This window comes from Melanaphis sacchari, unplaced genomic scaffold (assembly GCF_002803265.2).
Source record: "Melanaphis sacchari strain LSU unplaced genomic scaffold, SCAv2.0 Contig24_pilon_pilon, whole genome shotgun sequence".
Classification (NCBI taxonomy): domain Eukaryota; kingdom Metazoa; phylum Arthropoda; class Insecta; order Hemiptera; family Aphididae; genus Melanaphis; species Melanaphis sacchari.
Window position 1 is genome coordinate 1,667,469 of NW_020271125.1, and position 25,978 is coordinate 1,693,446.

Consider the following 25,978-nt stretch of genomic DNA (forward strand, 5'->3'; position numbering starts at 1 on the left):
AGAGGATCGAGAGCAAAATTCAGCGACCAATCAGAAACAAGTAAGGATTATTATCATATTATCATAATTATTAAGAAACCACGCATTTTAATATATTTGTTAATATTTATATATATTATCTATAACATTATTTATATTATTATTTATATATATATACATATACCTATTATAGTATTTATATTATATTAAAATAGTAGAAACATACATTACCGCGCATTATCATAATAACAACACGTATAATTGTTTATTCGTTGCCATTTAATAATGTTGTAAGTACAATGTCGTTCTGTTCATTTACAGCAGTAATGTAAAAAGTTTTGGGTACCATCGGAATTTAGTAGCACACAAAGAAGTGTGATCAGAGGAACGTAGAAAATATCAATAAAATAATAAATGTCCAGACAATAAATGTATCAATTATTCAGCTGACATGCATTGCTACAAAACATGTTGAAGAGTATCACAAAATCGTTCTAAAAGAACATATTTATTTTAAAACTCTAAATGGTAGGTAAAATAGGTATAATAATATCCCATTTATCAAATAGAACTTTTATCATGATTATATCACCTTTATTTTTATTATTCATTAATGATGTTTCTTATGTTTAAATATTACAAGTATCTATTAATTTCAAAATTAAAATGTATTTACTACCAACAATATGAATGAATCAATTCTTTATTTAAAATCATAGAAGATATTAACAAATTCTGTTAAATAAAGTGTCCTTATTATATATTATTGAATGGTTAATGGAGATTTTATATTATACCTACCAATAATGTAATACCGTATAGTGTGAAAACTGAAACCATTCTTTAATTAATGCTGACCGCTGTTTAATTGTTCAGGTAGGTAGTAAATATAGCTCGATACATTGACAGGCAATCAGTACCATAGGCTCTGTGGAATCTAAAATATGTTAAGCCAGTAGGTATAATGTTTAATGATATAATAGCGCTTTCTTATATTTAATGTTATTATTGGTATAGTGTTAAAAATACATAAATTTTACATAAAGCGTAGGTATGTTATATAATTATAACTCATATATCGGAATATATAGTTATAAGGTTCATATAAAAATATTTATGCAGAAAATGATGGATCATAATTAGCAATACGTAACCGAATCCAGCGCTACCATGGTTACGAGACGGCCTATCTCAATAATAATAATAATTCTCTACTGAGTGTTGTATCTGTATGTGTATATCGAAAGCGGCATAAAGAGTCAAGGAGTCGATTTCCGTACATAAATAATTCTTTATTATCCATATTTCCGTATTTCTAATAACTGTTGATGCTCCTATAGTGATTAACAGCAGTAACCACTAACCATATGAATAACATTGGTTTTGAAGTTGCACGAGATTATAAAAGTATATTTTTTTTTAATAATTAATTGTTTTCCTTTCAAACCATGAATATTTTCATAAATCTCACCTAATATCTAAAATCTATACTATCATTTTCTATGACTATTGATTATTTAATTACATTTTCCCATAATTCCTTCTATTTTCATACGTCATATTAAAACAATTGGCTTTTAACTAAAAACATAAATATCATAAATATTATTTAACTATTGTGCTGAGAACAATAACCATTCATATATTATTTAAAATTTTGAGTTATTATAAAAATCATAATATCAGGAAAAGTTTCGTTGTTGCATATGAGAATCGCATATAATTTCCAAAAACACATTTGGCTTTCAAAAGATCAAGAAAAAGAAAAGTGGAAAGTAGCTTTAGGAATTATTTTAAAAAAAATGAGATCGGGTTTGTTTTAGTTATTTTAATGAAGCGGATATAATTAATACATTCAGGTAAGGTCACAATAAATTCTTTGAAAGCGTGATTATCACATAAATTAAAATTTATTTAAATTGTAAATAATTATAATTTAACTAATGATTGTAAATGTTATTTAAAATTTTACCAAATACTGTCAATTTATTAATAATTAAACCATCTAAAACAAGAAATTGCATCATTTTGAGAGGTTTAAAAAATAATTATTTGAATAAGTATCATCATAAAAACAACGTTGAATATAATATCACATAAATGTAAATCGTCATTAATCTTTTATTATTATAAATCTTTAAAAATGTGATACTTCTATTTTCTAATTAATGCAAAATTTTATATTAGTAACTTTTTCTATTAAGTATACATATCGATTACCAACATTAAATAACAAATTTAATATTACTAATTATTAAAATATGTAAGTAATAAAATAATATAAATTAATTATAACCTGTAGGTGCTTAACCTAATTTTTCAGAGTTTCTATGAAGTTTCGATTGTTCTTTTTAGCATTATCTAGAGAATTAGATAAGGAAGAATTGAAATGGACCTTAGTTATGAGCATGGCCAGATTTAGGGGTGGGCTAAGTGTGCTGTAGCCCAGGGGCTCCCACAGTTTGTTATTACTTTATAGTTACAACTTACATATAATAATGAATGAAAATAACGATATTCTAAAATCTAAATAAGACAGGTTTTTGTGCCGTCCGTGATTGCCATTTATTGTATCATCTTATTGAGCGTAAATAAAAACAGGAAAGTTATAGGCATTTAGTTTTAAATATAATATAATAAAATATAACCCTTTCGTTGTTTTTTTAATTTATTACCTAAGTGAAATTAAATGAATTGGTGGTATGTATATTTTATATGAATAGATACTACTGAAAATATTAGACGTTATTTATAAAGCAAAATATTTGTTATTTTGTTTATTTATTTATGGGGATCCTACAATATATTCCGCCCAAGGACCACCCCACATACCTATATTCGGCCCTGGTCATGATATTAAAAGTTACAGAAATAATTCTATTATTAGATTCAACATTTAAAAGTCGAACTTCTGATTTTCTTGTTTTTTTTTAGAAGAACTGCGGTAGATCTATCTGGAAACAATGATGAAACTGCATTTTCTTTTAAACATATTCTATCCCTTTCAATTTTTTGGATCGAACCATCATCAGTCATTTCAGTTTGAAAATACTTTATTAAACTGGTTTCAGTAAAATATTTTTCACGCGCACACAGTTTAATCCCGACTTTAAATTTCGATGTAATTGTGAAATTACCTTAACCCGTTGTGCTGAAACGTTATAGGATCCTGCATTCAATTAAACATTTATTTCGTGGCTAAGATTATTGTTTAGGTAAATACTGTTGGCAATCAAATCGTATTGCATGATAATACGTATTACAGTACGAGTACGAGGCACTTGATACGCGTGTTTACGCGAAGTTGTACATTATTCATAACTCATAATATTATTATCGTATCACAACACAACGCCATGTCTTAATCCGTTTTACCATACCGTGTTAATACGACGTGTGTCAATTACTGGTTCGGCCCTATATAGTCGGTCTGGACACCGTTCGTTGTGGATCGTCTGATTCCGCTACCGGCGTCGGAGAGAGGGGGTTGTTTTCATGTAGCCGCGAGCAGCCCGTCGTCGGCGGTACGGTTTTTTTAACGCTAGAGCGCGCTGAACGGACGACCGTCTTTCGATTGCCCACCGGCGTCCGGCGAGACGGCAGACGGACGCCGACGTCCGACTTTCGTCGGCCATCGTTCCGAAGGGTTGCCGTTCAGAAGTCGAAAACGGCTACGCGTACTGCCCGGACGACGAATGGACGTTTGACAATCCAATAGTTGTGAACAGCGTTTGTCGGCCGTCTGCACGACGGTTGCGGTCGTGAGACTGCATAAGAGGGTACCGATCTGCGGCAATCTTCAGCTTTGCGCAGTGGCGATATCGTAACCAATGAGGTTCATCCGAGGTGCGATTATTGCTAGTTGAAAACTTTAACCAATACCCCGCCATGTGGACATGAAACACTGTCCGCTTAGGCAATTTTTGGAGGCCCTGACGGGCTCATATCGCTTTGAACATTTCTCTCTTCCTAAACAACACCCAAACCACTCTGTTGGAGTGCTGTTGTCGTTGTTATTCCCACGACCGTGTATGTTGATAGTTTATCCTCATTTACCATTTTACTCTTATTCAGAAACATTTATTTGTTTAATTTTATTACGAAGATTTCAATATTCTCTCACGTACGTCATCGATCAAAATGAATTCTAAACCGTGTGTGACAACATTGAGTATATTATTAAATACGTCGTGTTAACTACTAATTTTCTAGGAATTTTAGAAAAATAGATTAACCGTGTGTTTCCCAAATATTTCTATGTCGTGAAAATCAGAAAGTCGAACCGATTTCAATTCGCCTGGCGTCAATATGGTTCGTATGATATTCTGGACAGCATTTTTGTTGTGAAATTTAAATCAAAAATGCCTTATTTATAGTAAATAGATATGTAACTTTTGGGTTTTTAATAAAAAATGAAATATTTTTAGAGCATATATATGATAATTTTTAAAAGCATAAATGCATGCTAATTGTAAGGTTTTTTGTACATGGTGATAACAATATTATACTCCAAGAAGCACATTATGTAATATTACGTGTTTTATTGTCATGAACTAATTTTTTTTTTTTTAAACAAATATTAAAACATTGAATTTTATTTGCGTAATATGTCGAAGTGGAACACTATAAAGTATTGTTAACAATATTTATAATAAAATTAATAGATAAAAGAACATGAGACACAAGGGTGAAAATGTAAAATTTCAAAAAATTCAAATTCCATTGTGAAAATACTATAAAATATAATTACTATTTCAAATTAACTGACCTTTACATTTTTAACTTGAATAAACCAGCCCATTTTAACTATTTTGCAATTCAACACTAAATACATATTGGAATTATTACTTCTTATTTTCAAAAATCTTCGTTCACCATGTACTTAACTGTGTTTATCAATCTCGGTTTTCGAGTAAGCTTTGAATCATGAATAGCAATTGTTTCAAAATTATTAAGAAATGGGAAACAATCCATTTAATTTTTGACGATAAAATGTAAAAATACAACATGTATCTCAAATCTCAAAACCGTATGGTCAAAGCCAAACACAACATTTAGATTTTATATAATAATTTATAACTTAAGGTGAATAAATAATAAATTCTTATATATACCTTTTTTACAAAAATGTGTATAAGTCAAATTCATTATATAAAAAAAAAAATGATCAAAACTTATTATTATGTTACACATTTGTTGTATTAAGTTAATAAGTGTAAATTAAGTGATTCTATAACTTGTTAGCACAACTGTTAGTTTTCTCTTGGTGCCCACACAAAACTATTGTATTCACAAAATTATTAATTTTGTTTTTGATTAATTTTAGAATAAAATTTAATCCCATCACAAAATTATGGAAAATATATTTTGAGCATCTAACATACCAAATTATCTAAATATTTTCTTCTCAAAAAAATTTAATATTTATTTAAACTTATACTTATTATTTTATTTTTAAGTCAAGTACAGAATCAAGTAGGTAATAGTAAAATATAAAATCAATACATCATAACTTTCAAAAGTATCCACAATTTATATAGTAGACAATTTTAATTATAAAATCGCTTTAAAATCATCAAAAACATTTGTATGTGAATGATGTTTATGTATTTTGCATAAGGGTCAGATAGAAAGCAAATAGTCATCACTCATCATGTGTTTAATACAATCATTATAATTGTATTATTATTTAATACACGTCTTATGTTCGCATATAATTAATAAAATTGACAATTGTTTACTAACTAGTATTGATGATAATATTTTGTTGGAATATGAATCTATTATAGTATGACAGTAAAAATTAATATGCAGTTTTAATTTGGAATTTATTATTTTAATATGTTTTGAAAAAATGATAAAAACACAGAAAAATGTATTAATATAATTAGGTAATGAAGTTAGGTTTGATATTAAGTCTTATATAGACATAAAATACAAAATATTTTCAGTGTTACAAACATAATCCTATAATATTTTCAGTATAACAAATATAATGTTTCAATATTTTTAGTATTATAGATATAATCCTTCAGGTGTGCCTTCTTTCTTACGGTATAAGACACTCTCTTTGGACTTCTTGAAATCTTCATTGGTTACTTTCATACGACGTTCACGGAGAGCCATCAAACCAGCTTCAGTACAAATAGCCTAAATATTAAGATAGTGGGATTAGTTTTATGAATAATATACAGAGTAAATAGCAAAAATGAAATTAAAAATTATGTTTTCATTAAAAAAAATGTTCTTTTTCGACTGTAAATCGTATAAAAGAAATATTTTCAAATATTTTAATAGTTTTTAAAATAATGAGTGATTCATGATAATCACCTTGTATTAAAGCCTCGTCATATACTACACATATACAACTTTAAAAATTGTATGTTAATACTTTTTATTAAATGAAACTAAAAAATGCTGTTATTTAACAAATAAATATTTATTACATATTTAGTTACATAATGACCAATACTTGGAAAAACATTGTCTACCACAGCTAATACTTTATAACCAATCTGCACTCAAAAAGGTACACACTAATTGGTAACAGTAAAACTATATAGTATATGTAAAAAATAAGTTGTTTTATGTTTAAACAGAAGATGATGATAAAGTTGAAGAAATAAATATAATTTGCAGCAGCTGATATAGATTTAAATAAATATTATAGTTTATTGTTGGTATAATAGAAAGTATAGTAACGATTAGAAGAAATTAATAAGATCAAGATGGGCATTCAATGTCTTCATAACTCTTGCTATATACACAATATTGTATTTGTATGAAATTGTCTTGCATATTGTTTAAAATAGTGTTTGTTTCATGCTAACATCAATAATTTAAATTCAAAATATATATTTACTTTGATGTCAGCACCGGAAAGATCATCCTTAGCCATGATGAGCTCTTGGAGATTAACACCTTCAGCTAATGTCATTCTAGATGTGTGTATATTAAATATACGACGTTTTGTTTTTTCATCTGGTAAGGGGAACTCAATCTTACGATCAATACGACCTGGACGAATCAAGGCTGGATCTAAAGTTTCAATACGATTTGTCGCCATAACCACCTTTAAAGGATAATACAAGTTTATTAACATTCTACAAGTTCTTAATAAGTATATAACACAAATTTTTACCTTAACATCACCTCTAGAATCAAACCCATCCAATTGGTTAAGAAGTTCCAACATAGTACGTTGAATTTCACGTTCACCACCAGAATTTGAGTCATAACGTTTAGTACCTACAGCATCTATTTCATCAATGAATACTATAGATGGTGCATGTTCTTCAGCTACACGGAACAATTCTCTAACCAATTTAGGACCATCTCCCTAAAAGGGTTATTATAAATCAAAATAATTTAGTTTATATACACATGGCTATAAGACTATAAAAGCAAATACATGTACAACTCACCAAATACTTTTGAATAAGTTCAGATCCAACAACACGTAAGAATGTGGCTGAGGTCTGGTTGGCAACGGCTTTAGCCAAAAGGGTTTTACCTGTTCCTGGAGGCCCATACAGAATAACCCCCTTTGGTGGTTTGATACCCATTTCTTCATAATATTCAGGATGAGTTAAAGGAAGTTCAACAGATTCTTTGATTTCTTGGATCTGTTGATCTAAACCACCAATATCGCCATAAGTTTCTTGAGGTGCCTTTTCTAATTTCATTACAGTTACCATAGGATCTGTATCATCAGATAGTACTCCAACAACTGCATGGACCTATAATTAAAATATACATTAAAATAACAAATAACTTAATAATTTTAATTTAATTACTTTGTGATTAAGAAGTACTGAGCAACCAGGTTCCAACTGATCTTTATCAACAAATGATAAAATGCTAACATAATGTTCACTTCCAACTGATGTTGACACTATTGCATGATTATCATCAATAATTTCTTCCAATGTACCAACAGACATTGGGCTTCCACGTAAATCATCTACTCTTGAACGTTCTTCCTGGTAATAACATATAACTTTAATTGAGAGAATAGAGTAACAAAAGGCAATAATGATTCTACTTAATCACAAGCATGTCTTAGAAGACATAAGATGTACCTTGAACCTGAACAAATTATTTTAGTATTTAGCATACATTAAATTTAGCAAGTTTGTATTTAGTTCTTAAGCTTCTTAAAGTACTATATTTTTAAAGCTGATTTAATTTAAGTACTTCAGTATTAATTATACCTTTCTTAAAATTACATTCACCAATACTACTACTCGAATACATAATAAAATAGAATATTTAATTTAATGTAATTTGTTAAAACAAAAAAGGATCATATTTCAATTATTGATTAAATCAAAATGTAGTTTAGATAAATAATTATTACTATATAAATAATATTTTAAAAACAATAGCTAAATAAGAAGTTTTTATAACAAATAAAGGAATTTTAACTATTACTTACTTCATTTCTTTCTTCCTGTGGCTTTAATCTTTCTTGGTTTAGTATGAACTCTTCTTCCATCATTAAATAATCCTTGACACGCTCCAATTTTAACAACTTCAAACGACATCTTGTGTGTGGAGTGACTAGAAGTTAAATCAAAATTAATTTAACATGAATTAATTTCTAAATTGTACACAATACATACTTAGTGGTAGCTTTGTAGCAGTATCTGGACCCTTTGCACGCTTCCTTTTCTTGCCCACTCTAGTTGGGATTGGTGGTTCATACTTCTTCTTTTTGTCCTTGTCGTCTTTCTTTTCACCACCAGAACCACCAGCGCCGGAATGACTTTGACCCTAAACAATACAAATGGTTTTTTTGAACAGGTAACACGTATGATAATCAATCAGTTAAGTTAAATAAAACATTTCAGTAACTTTATTATTCTTACCATTTTTATGGAATACTTAAGTGGTACCTATATAACTTATTGTTCTCGAGATATTTATATTCGTTAATATATGAATGAACTACAACTAAGATTGTTTTTTTAATAACTATTTTAACTTTCAAAATCTTCACTCACTTTACAGTATTCAAGATTTATCTAGTCTCATGCAGTTTGTCAACAATGATTTTCAATTTTTGATTATCATTTCCCTTGTTGCCAAATCTATCCAAAGACGGCATACAGCTATACGACTTTCTGCTGAGTGCGGCCGAATCAGTGTGACCAGCTAAAGAGAATGTCATCAGGCGGCAATATGAACGTAATCAATTTTTTTGAATCTTTAGTATCCTAATAATGTATAGTAACATATTATTTTATTATATTTTAGTTAATTTGATACAGTTGGGGTTTTAAAAAATTAAAAGGATCTCTCTGAAATGTTTTTATTTTAGTGCCATTGCTCGTGTATTTTTCAAGGCCAAACATTTTGGTGTCTTTCAAGATTCAACTTCAACATGTAGATTTTACTTACTTAATTTTTTTTTTCACTTATGTATTCTGCAATAGTAATGTTGTCATCTATTATTATATATTTTTTGTATTTTAAGTGAAGCGATTAGCAAAGAATTACTTAATATAAACATTTTTCTAAGATATAATAAAGTGAGAGTTCAAGTAAACAACTCAAATCAAATGAACTATATAGACAAATAATTGGTTTATCATTCTATGGAAGCCCATTACCAATGCTGTACAATTATAACTTTACAATTGATATGAACTTTAAACATATTATCATGAAATATCAGGATAGAACAGACGATAAGTACCAATATCAAAAGAAAAAATGTAAGTTTTATAAAAATGTGTGCTAAAAAATATCATTAAACCAAAGTGAGTAATTGCAGATGTAAAATAAAACTTATTTCTTTTAACCATCAGTATTTTCATAATAAATATTTCACTTTGATTAAAAGACAACTGATTCCACAGTTAAGTATAAATTTTTTTACATAATTGTATAGATCAGTTATTCATTATTATATTACCATACAAGGAAATTCATAAATTATAAATAAATAAATAATAATATATAAATAAAATAGGCAGGTTGATTTAGAAACTAAATGTTTTTATTTATTTCTGTTTATAATTTTAAGTTTGTTATATAAAATAAAAATAGTTATTATAAAATTGAGTATCACAAAACAATAGTTTTGATATACAACAATTAAAAATTGTCATGAAAACTATTGATAATAGTATAAAATTTTTCGAACCATTATTAAAATATGAACAAAAATTATTCTTGTACATAAAGTATAATAATATTATAAATTGATGTATTAAAATAATTGTTGATAATAAAAATATTATAATTAATTTGATATTTAGTTCCAAATTATTAGTTGACATTATTAATTTTGGATACTTCATAAAGATAAGCAGCCATCAATTTAGTCTGAAAAAAAAAATGATTTAATATTGTCTATATTTTATTGTACCTAAAATTTTACCAGTTTAGGTAAAGACTGATAAGTTTAAATAAAGAATAATATATACAAAAAATATTGAAATATATCCAAAATTAAACGCATTAATAATAAATATAATATACAGATTTTCTTTCATTTTAAGATAAACAATATATTTTTGTTTTTATAGCAAATATCAATAACATAAAGTATAAATAATGTATTTCAATTTTTTGTATATAAAACTTTTAAACTGAAAAGGTGAAAAAGTAAGTGCTTACTCCTTCAATATAGTTCCGTAATTCAATTTTCTCATTTTGAGAATGAGCTCCATCGTCCCCAGACCCCATTGGCAAAAGTAGAACATTTTTACCAGTCACTTCCTTTAAATCATTAAAATTAATTTAATAACATAAACATTTTATATCATTACACAACATTTTAAACATGTATTTTATGTTAATGTTAAGTGAATAGAGTAAAATAATATTACAAAATATAAAATTAATCAACTGTAGAATATTTGTGAATGACATACTTGTAAAGTCAGTGTGACAGGGATTGATCCACCACCTCTAGTGTAATCCGGTTCAATATTATACACATACTGTGTAGCTTTATGAGCTGCTAAATAATGAGGATTAAACGGATCTGTCATCCAAGGATTACCACCATCTCCTTCAGTAATAACCTAAACAATTAAAATTATTACATTTAATAAATAATCTTAATGAAGACATTTAAATATTACAAAATAATATAATATTTAACAGATTTTTAAAATTAAATATCATATATTTATTTAACATAAGAATTGGTAAAAAATATAAAATATAATTGGATAATGTGCAGTTATAACAAATTAACCTGTATAATTTTAAGTTAACAAAATAGTTTATTATATAATGACTAATTGGTAGTGTAACATATTTAATATTCTACATTGATAAGTGCCACCAAAAATAACCTTGAATATTTTTAAATAAAATTTAATAAATAGTTCTGAAAGCATTACTTTATTTAATTTAATATTTATTATTTTTAAATATTGAATTCCATCATTGAGAATATTTTTCTAATTTTCTAATTTTTATATCTATTTAACATTATGATTAAATATTATTGACATTTTAATAATACTCATCATTAGTTAAAAATATACTATTATATGTCTTCTAATAATAATTATTTATGTTGAAATAAAAACTTGAGTTGTTCATTATTATAAAATTGTTTTGACAACAGTATTATGCTATTATTTAAAAATAGAAAAAAAATTGAATATAAAAATATTTAATAAAATTAAGTTCTCCAACTGATGATAGTTAAACCACAAATTAAAGAAAATAACATGAAATGTTAACCTCGTGTTAATGAAAACATAATTAAAAAATTCATAGTACAATCATTGATTATAGAATAATTTATTCTAAAATTATTATTGTATAATGTACATATCCAAAATTGTATCATTCAACACTATAAGTATAAATTTAATAAATTAAAAATAAATTGCTCCAGTCAATACTCAAAATTACATAAAAAATAATTTTGTTTGGTTAAGTGATTAAATAAATTTTAATTTAATAAAGTTATTTTAAAAATGTATATAATTCTCTAAAATAATTACTTTTAATTTATTAGGACTTTGACGCTTTTCCCAAACACTCTGAATATAATTTTTTACTATTTCTGTAATTTTTAGTGGTTCTTGATTAGGTACCAATCGAATAGAGAATTTTCCAGTAACTTTACGAGGAATAACAGTTTTAAATCCTGGACCTGAGAAAGCTCCTTCAATTCCGTGAATTGATAAACTTGGATACCTCCAATTACTCATCAATAATTGTTCCTACAATTAAATTTATTAAAATCTTATTACATATATCATTTAGAAAATAACACAAACTTTTGTTTCTTGCAATGGCTTAGTTGCACCAATCTCTTTAATGTATGTATCAACATCAAATTCTATTTTATCGTACAATTCTTTTTCTTTTTCATTTAATGGTTCAACATCATCACTAATATTAGGAATTAAAATATTTCCTTTTACATCAACTAATTGGTTGAGAACATAAATTAAATCCGTCATGGCTTCATATCTGAAATTAAAAGTTTTCAAAATGATTTTATTAGCATATCAAATAATTAGCATGACAATATAAGTACTAATATACTAACACAGTCCCACCATACATGCCACTGTGTAAATCTTTATTTGAACCTTCGATTTCTATACCAAAACAACACATACCACGAAGTCCATAAGTTAAACAAGGTTTTTCTGTACCTAACCAATAACTATCAGATATACAAACATAGTCAACATCATTAAAAAATGTATTTTTCTTCTTAATAAGTAACTCATCTAAACCTATACTACCAGATTCTTCCATTCCTTCAAAAACAAACTAAAAGCAAACAAACGGTTTATTCTATTGTAAATTAGATATGTTGTTAATATTATTATTCTAACCTTAAGATTAACAGGCAGGTCTGCCCCTGTGTTTTGAAACGCTTCAATAGCATGAAGCCAACCAATAACTGGACCTTTATCATCGGTAGAACCTCTACCATACAATTTATTATTTCTATCAGTCAAGATAAATGGTTCACTATCCCATCCATCAGATATATCGGCTGGTTGCACATCTAAATGGCCATATAAACAAATAGTGTTCTTTTTGGGATCATTACCTAATGAACCAAGTAAAACGGGAGGTAAAGGTACAGTTTTGCCACTTAATACCTAAAAATGAATCAAGAAAAAAAAAATTAAATCGAGCCTTTTAAAAATGAATTAAATACTGTACCTGTTCACCTATGTCACAAAGTTCAGTAGTCACTCCAAGCGCTTGTAATTTTACTTCAGCCCATTTCATCATCTTAACAACTTCGTTTCTTAAATCTGGATCTGCTGACACAGATTTAATAGAAACTACTTGTGATAATGTTTCCACAAACTTCTTTTCATTTTCATCAACATAACTGCGATAATGATTAGAATTATTAATTAAAAATATTTTTACGAGGAGTATACTTCCCCATGTTCTTTCCTGTGCTTTATATTTACCTGAATATTTTTACTAATTGAGTTGGAAGAGTAATTTGCTGTTTCTTATTTTTCGGCATTTCTACGATTTTATCGATTGTTTTTTTAGAAACAAATAAATTTCAATAGGAAGAAACACTCTTGAGTGTTCATAAACTAGAAAACTGTGAACGTTCACGCCTCAAACCAGTAACCACAATGACTTAAGTAGTGAACTAGATCAACAACAATAATCATCAGGTTGAATGCAACGACTACGGTTGTTCGTTGTTACAGTTTGTGTACAAAAATATACACACACACACACACACACACATAAATATATATATATATAATATAACTGTTATGAATGTTATGATGTTACAACTTTATTGTGTAATGTATATACCTAACGTATATTACATGATCCGATGATCGTAATATTTGATCTATGAGCACTGCACGACGGTAGAACGTAGTGAGGAGTGAGGATGTGGAATCAAATTTTTTATGGCTGTAACGATTCCGAGATCGTATGATTGTAAAAATTAAAAATAATAATAATCTGTGTTCTGTTATACTTTATATATATATTTTTATTTATTATTATTCACTAATCACTATTCAATTCAATATTCATTTATATGTTATCAGTCCGTCGATCATCCGATTCATTCGAATTTCATAGACTGAAAAATAATTATGAATTTCAATAATGAAAACACCCGTCACAAAATTAGGTTTTCCGGTGTAAATATAAGCAAGCAGATGATCCGGTATTCCGGTCTAAGTACCGAAGCTGATTACCTAAATTTTCAGTTGCTAAAGTTGCTTCGGTTCAGTTATTATCTGTTATTCTGTGGTTCAGTTCGGTCGGTCGGACGACCAGTCGGTGATAATAACTAAAAATTAAAATTGTTCAACAATGATAAGTGTTGGCATTTATTTTTATTAGAAAAATAGTGTTATTGTATGACACTATGACGTATGTAATCTGCTTCTAATCCTTGAATTTTGAAGTTGATACTGTTGAATCTGTTGATAGTTTATAAGTTTGTTACTGATGTTAAATCATTTTGGTAATTTTTAATAATTAATTGTTAACTAATAATCTCTGAAGTCTGAAGCACTCTTAAACACACTTAAATCTCAAGTCTTCGACGTTTACTGTAGAATATCAATAACATTAGAAACCACTGACTAATATAGACCTTAGACCTTATGTAGTTCTTGATAGAAATTAATAATAATTAACACAGGCATTATAGGTATTACATTATACACGGACTGTAGGTATTAAAATAATTTACACTGAATAAATTGACTTAGTTTTCAAGTTGGTTCTTTAGTATGAAATATGAATTATGATAGAAATTAGAAACGGGGAGTAAATATTATTTTATGCTATTATCTATTGAGACCGACCATTTATAACGAGTACTTATTAGTTATTACTTATTACCTTAAGTTATTTATTATGTTTTACTGAAGTATGATAATTCTATTTTTAATTGTTGAACACAGTAATTATTAGCAATAATTTATCATATTAATTGATATTTGATAATTACAATTTACTATTGTGGCTATTATAACTACCTACCTATTACTTTTATCTATTATGTGATTATTTTGTTCTTGTATTTATCTAATTATTCACTTTAATTCAGCTAGTGTATTTGTAATTTTGTTTTTAGGTTCTACCATTGTCTTGTCTTTTGAACAATATCACCATTCATTGTTAATACAAGATTGATTTTGAGTTTCTAAGATTAAAATGGAACCAGTCCATGTATTAGCTGATGTTTTCCGGTAAATCATTTTTTTATACATAATTTATATTATTTTATTTAATATTTAGGCATTATATTTTGATGTATTATATATATATATAAATTATTTTATGATTTGGATAAGTTGAAATAGGTATCTAATTAATGGTACACAATAGATTGTAAATTGCTTTTAAAAGTAATCTAACTATATAGGTAACATAAAAATTATTTTTTGATATTATTATAGTGAAATTGTAATTTTTTTTACTAGATATATTGATGATAATAAAAACAAATTTGTGGAAACATTATCCCAGGCAGTCGCAATTAAATCCATATCAGCTGATCCTGAATTGAGAAATGAAGTCAATAAAATGATGCAATGGGCTGAAGTAAAATTAAAAGCATTAGGTGCCGAGGTTGAGCTATGTGATATTGGCCAACAGGTATTAATAAAATAATTACAATTTAACATATTTAAGATAAATAGTCTTTAACAAGGGTATTAAAGTATTTATAAATCAGTATTTGTTACTAAAAAAAATGTTGTTTTCTGGTTGTCAAAATCACTGAATATTAAATATACCTTATGCGCTTTTAAATAACTATCATATATATTATAAAGATAATTTAAATAAATTTAATCTAAATTTTCTAATGAATTATTGATGTAAGTATTACATTTATTAAATTTAAAAACAGTTAATTTTATTTTGTATCACTATTTTAATTAAGTTTACTAATTTATTATTATTATGTTAATTATTTATGATTTTGTATTAATTATTTTTTTTTCTTAGACGTTAAAAGATAAAAAAGTTCAACTTCCACCAGTATTGATAGGATCATTAGGTAATGACAAATCTAAAATTACAATATGTCTCTATGGACATTTAGATGTGCAACCAGCTGATATTTCTGATGGATGGGATAGTGAACCATTTGTTTTAACTGAAAGAAATGGAAAGTTGTACGGAAGAGGTTCTTCAGATGACAAAGGTCCTGTCCTTGGATGGCTTAACGCTATTGAAGCTTTTCAAAGTACTGGGACTGAAATTCCAGTTAATCTAAAGGTTGTAATTTATATTATATTATATGATCATAACATTAATAGATATTAATGATTAAATAAATTATTTATTTGGCTTTAGTTTGTTTTTGAAGGAATGGAAGAATCTGGAAGTGTTGGATTAGATGAACTATTGTTTAAAAAGAAAGATTCATTTTTGAAAAATGTTGATTATGTGTGTATATCAGATAGTTATTGGTTGGGCACAGAAAAACCTTGTTTAACGTATGGACTCCGAGGCATGTGCTCTTTCTTTGTTGAAGTTGAAGGTTCCAGTAAAGATTTACATAGTGGAATGTATGGTGGAACTGTGTAAGTAATAAAGTAGTATTACTATTGGTTTTATTGTTATATTTAAGTTAGAAATTAAAAAATTAATAATAATTTGATATTTTTTTAGGTATGAAGCAATGTCAGATTTACTATATATTCTTAATCAATTGGTTGATGTTAAAGGTAATATTTTAATACCAGGGATTGATGAAGGAGTAGAACCATTATCTGAAAAAGAAAAAGCATTATATGAAAAAATAGATTTTGATGTAGATGCATATATCAATGAAATTGGTGCATCAAAGTCACTGAAAGAAACTAAAGTTAGTATTTTTATACAATAATATGGTATACTTTTAAGAATATCTTCAATTTTAGGAAGAATTATTAATGAGCAATTGGAGGTATCCAAGTTTATCAGTTCATGGAATTGAAGGAGCATTCTCAGGCCCTGGATTTAAAACTGTGATACCTCGTAAAGTAACAGGAAAATTTTCCATTCGATTAGTGCCAAATCAAATACCATCAAGAATCACAGAAATAGTGATAGACTATGTTCAAAGTGTTTGGAAAAAGCGACAAAGCCCTAATAAATTTAAAGTATTATATTTTTAATATTATCTAATCAATTTTAATAGTGTTAATTTATTTGTACATAACAATTTATCAATATTGAGAAATAAAATATAAGAATTATTTTCATCATGCAATCTATTTAGTAGTTACACTTTAAAAAAAAGTGCATTATTAAACAAAAGAAATATTGATCAGTTAAAAAGTTTGGTTTTATTTTTTACTGTCAGACAAAATGTCCAACTAAATTTTTCAAGTTGAACAAAATCTCTGAAAATACAAATTAGTCAATTAAAAAAATTAATTAATTTTCTTATACAATATAATATTTGGTTATTATTCTTTATACTTATGATTTAAAAATATTATTGTGTCAAATAGAAATTTAAAAATACATTCAGTACAAAGGTATAAGTCATGTTAAAATTTTCTGAAAACATTAACCATTAAAAACAATTTTTTTGTTTTCTCTTATAATAATCATTGCCATAATAACAAAACATCTTGCAATATATTGGCTAAAATTCAATGTAGAATGCATGTCCTTCATTAAATTACATTGATAATATATAAATGTATAAATCAGAACTATATAATAATCATGATAATAATATTGATAGCCTATACTCTTTAGATATAATCTTATGATAGATAAATTAGACATATAGATGTGATAAACATCAGATTATTATAGGTACCTAGTTAATTTTCATTTTATCTTTGTATTCTGATTTATTGTACTTGAAAATTGTAATTGTATAGAGATATGTAGTACATTCAAATTTAAAAATAGTTCAATTAATGATTTAATTTTAATTTTATAGATTTACACTAGAGGGGATGGCGGTAATCCCTGGAAGACAGATCCATTCAATGATCACTTTTTAGCAGCTCATGAAGCTACTAAAACTGTTTATAATGTTGAACCAGAGTATACCAGATGTGGTGGATCTATACCTGTTACATTGACTTTACAAGTATGCATTCAATATTTATTATTTTTTTACGTGAATTTATATATCCTGCTTCTCATGACATCATAATTATACCTACAGCATTTTATAAAATAATTCAAACGGTTATATATTCTTTGTTTTTAGATATAAAGTGATTATTGAAAAAAAAAAAAAAAAAAAAAAAATAAAATAATAAAAATAGTTTTTGAAATTTATTTTATAGTACTCGTGTTTATGTTAATGTTCTATTTACTTTTCTTTGTACAAACAACATTTAATCACTATTCAAATTTATCCCCTATTTTCTCCTGCATATCAATAATAATTGACTCAATCGATTATTTAATTCCTTTGGGGATAGTAATAGTATATACTTAGTATCTTTAATGTAGCTTTAAAAAATTAATCATATGGTGATGGCATAAGATTAGATGACCTAAAAGTCAGTTACCAAGCAATAGATCAATCATTGTCTATAATTCTATAGTTTAATTATAGTATTTATTTTTAAGATAATTCTCTTATAATATAGTCTATAAAAATTATAATTAACAAATGATATAAATTTTACATAAAGTTAACTTTTACTCTTTAATTATTTAACTAAAACTCTGAGATAATATGATAATATACTTATATATTTAGTAAGAAAATACATTTTTAAATATGATAATGTTTTAAATAAACGAAATCTTTATATTTTATTTTATTTGTTGTATTTTTAATGTAAATTAGATTACACAATTTAATATACATAAAATATAATTTAGGATGTACCTATTCCTGTTTAGTAACAGCTCAACAGCTAGTCTTGTGAGCCCCATCTAAAATATTTTGAAAAATTTGTATATTAAGTTATTAAACAAACAAAATAATTTCTGTACTCAAGTAATATTTATTTTTAATCACTTGAATTTAGAGTTAAAATTGTCTTAAAAATTAATTATTAACTATGAGTATAAAAAATAATTTATTGATTACTCAAATGTGCAGTTGTTAATAAAAGTATTGACCAAAAATTGGTTATTCTAGGAAGTTACTGGTAAGAGTGTAATGTTGTTACCAATGGGTGCTGGTGACGATAGTGCTCATTCACAGAATGAAAAGATTGATGTACGCAATTATATTAAAGGAGTAAGTATTAAATGTGGTTTTAAAATTCCTACAACTATAATCATCTATTTGGTACTTATTCATATTTTTATTATGTATAATAGTTGGATAAAAAAAAAATAATAATAACAACACATTATTTTTTTATATTATTATAAAATATTAAATAATAAAAAATTTTTTTTTTTCATTTCAGACCAAATTGATGGCAGCTTATCTCTATGAAGTATCTAAAATACAGCATTAAATTTAATACAAGTGTTGTATTTTTAACATTTATTCAAAAATATTTATAATAATATTCTATTTTATAATTGATAATAAAAAAATATTTAATTAATCATAATACATAGAATTTTATTGTAAGATACAAAATAAGGTACACGAGAATGGACACTGATTGGAGGGTTCATTTGGAGATTATAATATGATCACTGGACAGTGATTATTTCTTATTACTTTAGTTTAATTTGTATTTACTTTGGTTAAATCTACCAATTTTATTCATAAAATAAATTATCAAAAAAATTAATCACAATAGTATGAATACAACTTAAATTACTAAAAGTTATTCATGTTTATTTTTTTTTGACTGTTTATTACATTAGTAATTATTACACAAATAGGTATTGTTTTAAATATTAGTAATTGTTGTTATAATAACAACTAAAATATTAAAACTTTGATCAACGACTATGCTTATTGTCTTTACTGAAGTTAGAAAAATAATTAAAAAGTGTTTAATATTTAATGCTCTGAAAAATAATGCCATTTCTAGATAATGATCTAAAAATGTGTCAAAATTCAACTGCAAATAAACTATAGTGAACTGTTATTTACGTGAACCTCATTTTATTAATAAAGATGTAACTAGAAATTATTTCAATCACTGAATATGCTAGTTATATTTTTAGGCGTTACGATAATATGAATAATTAAGTAATAATCTAGATATAATGTAAACTATTAAATTAAAACTACATAGGTACATATAAATTGTATTTGTTATGACAGGAAAAGCAAAATTTAGTATAATGTTTGTCTGATGTTAGAGATATAACATTATTTTATATTATGATAAAATTTTGTTAATTAGTAATAGATCTCGCGACGATATTTTATGTGCAATTGATTAATTTAACTCAATTACTTTTTTTTTATCATAACTAAAAGAATTAGTAATTAGTAATTACCCATTCCGGAATTCCAGATAATTTATTGCGGTAAGGCAGTGATTTCATTGTCTTTGGTTGGTACCTATGGTGTTTTATTTGTCTATTATCACTTAACCGATCCCGTTCGTTAAATAAAATTATTGAATTTAAAACCATATATTATGTAGCCCGTGTAGGTACTATAATGAGTCAAATATAAACATTCGCACTGTTTGTATTGATAAAATAATAAATATTAAATTAAAATTGATTTTAATATTTCAATAGTACAAAAATAAAAAATTGATTTCAGTGGATATTAGCGATTATTACTTATTTTTATTTTCAAAATTTACAAGATTATTAATTTTGTTTAATCTTGAGAACAAAATGTCATAAACGAATTATTAATCGTGAATACAGTTGATGGTTTAAGTACCTATGTGACTTTGCATCAAGCAGGCACCTATTGATTTAATTTATTGTACTATCTTAGTATTTGTTTTTGTTAATATTAAATAGATGTGAGTACAGATTGGTTAAATTTTATTATTATTCCTTAATATTTATAAAACGGGCAGAGATAAATTCCGAGTGAGAAAAAATCAATTTTTTAAATAGGTACCTACGCCTTTAAGTGTTTGAACAAATGTTTATGTTATCGATTAATCGTGTAGGTAATTCATTTTAACCGCCTTTTTATCGGAAAAATACACCAACCATGTCGACTATTCTTCAGACTATATAGTACGTTTACGTGTAGATAGTTAGGTACTTACTATTTATATGATACAAATCTCGATTATAAAGGTATTAGTAACCTACGTGGCTATATCACTAATAATTGTGGTTCATGTCAGTCACGACGTATTTGATAAACATCTTGATCATTAAGTGTTTGAATTATTAAGTTTTTTAAAACATATTATTATTGTTTATTTGTCACTTGTCAGTAGATATGTGTCTAGATAAAAATCAAAATGCACTTAGTAGGTATAGTTCACTCGAAACACAAACCAATACCTAGTTAAATTGAAGTAGAAAATTCGATTTCGGTTTTCATAGCAATAAAATGTAAAACACCGTATTAATATCGTTATCATCCAACTATACGCCATGTTGAAAAACGCACTCAGAGTGAAATTGTCAAATAATTTCAAACGATTCAAAATAAATCCCCACAAGACGGTCGATATCGAGTCGAGTACGTGTTACTTCCTGGGTGTTCCCAAAATACCGTCCGACTCGTTCCGATCTGCTACGCTTTTCCCGACGATACTTGGCCAGTATTTGTGTTTGATACCAATATCGCAGGATCGTTTCTCGGTATACAGCGTAAGGACAGTGCTTTCAATAATTGCTCTTGTCTGTCAAATAGCCATGGCATTTTTGAGTTTTTGCTGGCTGAAGGAGTCCGGTGCCAACATATTCAGAGGAGGTCAGAGAATCTCGCCAGATTATTGTGATATACACTTTATAACTATATGCCAATACAGAGAATGTTTTACAGGTGTTGTTTTGTTCTTCAGTGGATCAGCCGTCACCATGGCGTTGCTCATCAACTTGTCAAGTAACTGGTGTAATCTCCTAAACAAATGGGAACAGGTCGAGGGATACTTCGGCCACCAAAAGCATTTGAAGTTGAAATTCATTTTCATATCTATTGTGTGTATTATTTTTTCAATGGGTAAGAATTTTACCTTAAAGCTCAGCATTTCTCGACCAATTTGTGTGGTAACATCCTATTGTGTATATTTAATATGATATAGCTAGGTATTTACTTGTTTAGGTTACATACATATATATATACCTAATGTATAGATATGTATGACAGAATGTAATTTAATTTTTTTGTTGATTGTACGTGATATATAGGTAATATTTTTTTTTAAGCACCAAATTTAATTTACTAACTTACATTATACACGTTTTTAAATAATATTAATAAATAAAATAAACAGTAAAATAAATTATAACGAAATTATAATTTATTTTTAAATAATATAATATACTCGTATTTATAATTATGTACGAGTATGGGTATACTTTATATACAACTTTTATACTGACTTATTAGATTTGATAATATTCTACGGGGCAGCAGATCTATCGGTAAATTGGGAATATATGAATTAGTAGTCGGGCTAGTCGGCGAATTGGGATTCGACAAAGTGGGTTTCAGCGACGTGAAAGAAAAGCACCCGTGCCACGGCTTTGTAATTACCTACGCTACTAGTTTTGAGTTTAAACAGCTATCGAATAGATTAGGTTAGATTAACTTATCATCCTTACTTAAATAATTGCCATAAAATATATATTATTGCTCGCATATAAAAATAATTCCACTAAAGCCCAGAATTTATGTATTGAATTTCAGTGGAACATCTGAGCTACTTGTTGACAGGTATCATAACGACGAAAAAGGAGAGTTCTCACGAAGTGTTTGAAATTTACGTTGTAAGAATGTTCCCACAAGTATTTAATGTAATTACATACAACACGTGGATAGCAGTGCTGGTTTTGATCATTAACTCTGTGTCGACTCTCACCCTCTGTTTCTCGGACCAGATTATCATCATGGGCAGCTTAGCACTAGGAAATTACTTTCAGATATTCAATGAGCGCATGAAAACACATAAAGGAAAGGTAAATCGTGAGAACATTTATCCAGTATATATTAATTATACTATTATATAGATATATCTATAGGTTAGGGGTAGCGAATCTATGGCATGCGTGTCAAAAGTGGCACGTTTGTTAAATTTTCACGGTACCCGAAAATATTTTTATATCATTGCTTAATCACGTGTTTAGTGAAAAAAAGAGAACAAAATTATTTATTATATTTAAAAATATATAATCATCAGTTATAAAAGTTTGAAACGCATTGCTTCCAGTTCCAGATATAATATTAAAATTGATTCTTTCCAAAAAAACTTAATTTTTGTATCAACACATAAAAGTATTTGAAAGCTGATTTCCATAATGAACTATTTCAAAATAAAACAGAGGAATAATACAATATTGGATAAAACTAATGTTGCTTATTTTTTATTAAACAATTTTGTAACTAATAAAACATACAACTGATTTTAAAATAAATTCACTATACTTTTTAAAATCTCCATCATCTTGAAAAAGTTTATACTTACCTATGAACATAATATATATTACTGTCACGTAAATTATTTTTAAGACTTTGATTACAATAACATTTGGGTACATGACATGAAAAAGGATCGCTACTTTTGTTGTAGGCTACACATATAAATTTACAATACGTACAATACGTTTATCAATCAGTGACATCATTTAGGGAGGTGGTGACTTGTGCGATTGACCCAGTCAAGTGTTAGTCTCGCTTTACCCCAAATTAGTATATTTAAAGCCAATGACGTAAATGTTAATAAAAAAAATTAGAAATCTAAAAATTATCAATAATCGATTGGTCGATACGGTTGAGTTTAAGGACGTTTGCATAGACTGATTATTTATAATACGAGTATATGGTGTTATATGTAGGTACATAAAACGTGATATGAAAGTGTGACATTTTTGAAACTCCATAGAATAATGGTGATTTATCTGCATATACTAGTTGTAAATCACTATTAAAAAATGTTTTGCAAAAGGTTTATTTATACATTATTTATGTGTTTAATAATTTTACTTTTTTTTAAATATTTTCGAATAACATCAACATAGTTATCACTTATATATTGGTTGGATGACGTTCTTTGTATACTTTAATATATACGCCTTCGCCATGTGTATAATATAACTATTTCAGCATAAAAAAAAAATTAGAGTTACGAATCAACAATAGGCAAAAAAAATAAAAAAATAAGTACCTTACCTAACTTACCTTTTTTACAGCGATAAACAATACTGATACATTTTATTCTATATATGTTTAATATTTTTAACATTTATTTCACACCTACTCTAGTTTTAATCTTGAATTTTTGAAGCTACTGCCTTAAAAAAAAAAAACATTCTCTGACGCGCCATTGTTATACTGTATGACAAGTGCACTTATTATTGAATTGTGTGCATTGTAGAAATTGACACCGGATGAATGGAAGACATTGCGAGTAGACTACACGCGGCTGTGCAATTTGGCTAGATTGCTGAATGACTGTTTATGTCATTTGTTGTGCGTATCTTTGCTAATACACGTTTACATCATATGCGTTGAAATGCATCAGGGTGTCGTGTAAGGATATGTTTATTGTATTAATTCTAGTGTTAAGTTAATGTTGTATATATATTTATTAAGGGAATTTTAAATGGATTGTTGTCATTCCAAAGTACTGATCGATTAAATACGCAATTAGAGATATTCGATAATAATTTTAGATTCCTTGTGCGTAGTCCGTCTTTATATCCTGTGAACAACTCAACTTTGAATACAATCTTGTTTAAAAATGTAAAAAAATTTAACGGGAAATTTTCAAAGTCTAATGAAATGTATTTTTATCAAGACGGATCCATTGCTTCAATCTTCAATATATCTAAAAGCTCTATTTGACTAACCATATAATGAGTATACTGTATAGGTAATATATAAATATATCATACTCATAGACTGATCCCGTGGGTGGTCTGTGAATTAAAATTAAATACTCGAATCAAAGTACTGGCCTCTATCACAGAATCGCCGCTAGTGCTCTGATCATCAATTCAAACTATTTACTAAAGTGTATTCGTACCACCATCATCCGGATTTGATTATATGTCTATACATTTCATTTATAACCATACGTATTTGAAAAATGTGCCAGTGCGACTATTCAAAATCCTAGAAGACTTTAAGTTATCTTTATTACACTGAATAGTTTGACGCTTCTTTAAATGTACACATATTCAACTGTGAATTCGCTTCTTAAAATAAATAAATAAATAGAATAAGTTAATCTTAATCCAAGATTCTGATATAGATTGAATATTCGATTACTTATGTACAGCTATTTAAATATATATTTTGTAATTCACAAGATTTAATGATATAGCATACATTTATAATCGTAATAAAAGACATTTTAAAATTAGGTATTTTTCATCTAAACAAATATGTGTATTTATTAAAAATAAATTTACTGTTCTTGGTTTTTACTCAAATAAGTTTAAATTGAAAACAATTTAAATCGTATTTAAAAATACAAATACTATAAATTACAATGAGTTTTCGATTCTTCACGCCTTATTTCTAAATTAAATTAAATTATCATTATTATCATTTATATTATTTAAATGGTTAAAAAAACAAATTAAATCAAACCGACAAACACCAATATCTCATTTAATAGGTTACCGATATCATTAAAAACCATTGACCCAAATAATACAATTTCAAGTAAATATCTATCTAAATATACTCTTAAACAAACCATAGGTAACAAAAACGATTTTTTATTTATGTTATAACATTAACTTAAATTTGAGTTCGTAAATTGTGTGGCAATTTATATTGAATTAATTATATTCAGGCAAACAAATGAAAATAACAGTCTAAGTCACTATGTTCATGCCATACTTTCGTTTTTGGTTTCTTCATTGAGAGGATGTTTATTGTGTCTGTGCTCCGTTCAAATATACGAGAACAGCAAATTGCCAAAAAAATCGCTTTATGAAATACCACAGCAATCATTTTGTAACGAGGTGAGTTCAGCTTATTATTGTTTTCTAGTTGTAAAAGCGTAAATAC

At 26.8% G+C, this 25,978-nt stretch overlaps 4 protein-coding genes and 1 non-coding gene across 6 annotated transcripts; 3 read left to right on the top strand and 2 right to left on the bottom strand.

The window, feature by feature from the left end:
- Positions 1-3,780: 3,780 nt before the first annotated feature.
- LOC112595079 lies at positions 3,781-3,920 on the top strand. Its single transcript, XR_003114687.1, has one exon. It is a non-coding gene; the product is annotated as a U4 spliceosomal RNA (small nuclear RNA).
- A 1,924-nt stretch (positions 3,921-5,844) lies between these two features.
- On the bottom strand, positions 5,845-8,993 carry LOC112595054 (26S proteasome regulatory subunit 4). Its single transcript, XM_025340137.1, has 8 exons — positions 8,850-8,993; positions 8,604-8,754; positions 8,417-8,541; positions 7,776-7,961; positions 7,404-7,718; positions 7,121-7,318; positions 6,842-7,051; positions 5,845-6,129 (listed from the first exon to the last, which is right to left on the bottom strand). The coding sequence occupies exons 1-8, from the start codon at positions 8,850-8,852 to the stop codon at positions 5,995-5,997; spliced, it is 1,323 nt and encodes a 440-aa protein (XP_025195922.1). The 5' UTR covers positions 8,853-8,993; the 3' UTR covers positions 5,845-5,994.
- Positions 8,994-10,200: 1,207 nt separating this feature from the next.
- Positions 10,201-13,930, bottom strand: LOC112595052 (cytosolic non-specific dipeptidase-like). Of its 2 annotated transcripts, XM_025340135.1 has the most exons (10): positions 13,768-13,930; positions 13,401-13,594; positions 13,141-13,315; positions 12,804-13,076; positions 12,509-12,738; positions 12,234-12,429; positions 11,955-12,176; positions 10,863-11,015; positions 10,606-10,707; positions 10,201-10,311 (listed from the first exon to the last, which is right to left on the bottom strand). In XM_025340135.1, the coding sequence occupies exons 2-10, from the start codon at positions 13,457-13,459 to the stop codon at positions 10,255-10,257; spliced, it is 1,467 nt and encodes a 488-aa protein (XP_025195920.1). In that variant the 5' UTR covers positions 13,460-13,594; positions 13,768-13,930; the 3' UTR covers positions 10,201-10,254. The 2 variants fall into 2 exon arrangements, with proteins under 2 accessions (XP_025195920.1, XP_025195919.1); XM_025340134.1 differs by having other exon boundaries at positions 13,401-13,930.
- A 350-nt stretch (positions 13,931-14,280) lies between these two features.
- LOC112595053 (cytosolic non-specific dipeptidase-like) lies at positions 14,281-19,598 on the top strand. The gene is made up of 10 exons (XM_025340136.1): positions 14,281-14,437; positions 15,056-15,170; positions 15,405-15,579; positions 15,934-16,206; positions 16,285-16,514; positions 16,603-16,798; positions 16,854-17,075; positions 17,873-18,025; positions 19,037-19,138; positions 19,314-19,598. The coding sequence occupies exons 2-10, from the start codon at positions 15,136-15,138 to the stop codon at positions 19,362-19,364; spliced, it is 1,437 nt and encodes a 478-aa protein (XP_025195921.1). The 5' UTR covers positions 14,281-14,437; positions 15,056-15,135; the 3' UTR covers positions 19,365-19,598.
- Positions 19,599-21,579: 1,981 nt separating this feature from the next.
- On the top strand, positions 21,580-24,559 carry LOC112595035 (gustatory receptor for sugar taste 61a-like). Its single transcript, XM_025340105.1, has 4 exons — positions 21,580-21,709; positions 21,782-21,958; positions 22,676-22,917; positions 24,333-24,559. Exons 1-4 carry the CDS (start codon positions 21,652-21,654, stop codon positions 24,489-24,491), a joined length of 636 nt encoding a protein of 211 aa, XP_025195890.1. The 5' UTR covers positions 21,580-21,651; the 3' UTR covers positions 24,492-24,559.
- The last annotated feature ends 1,419 nt before the right edge of the window (positions 24,560-25,978 follow it).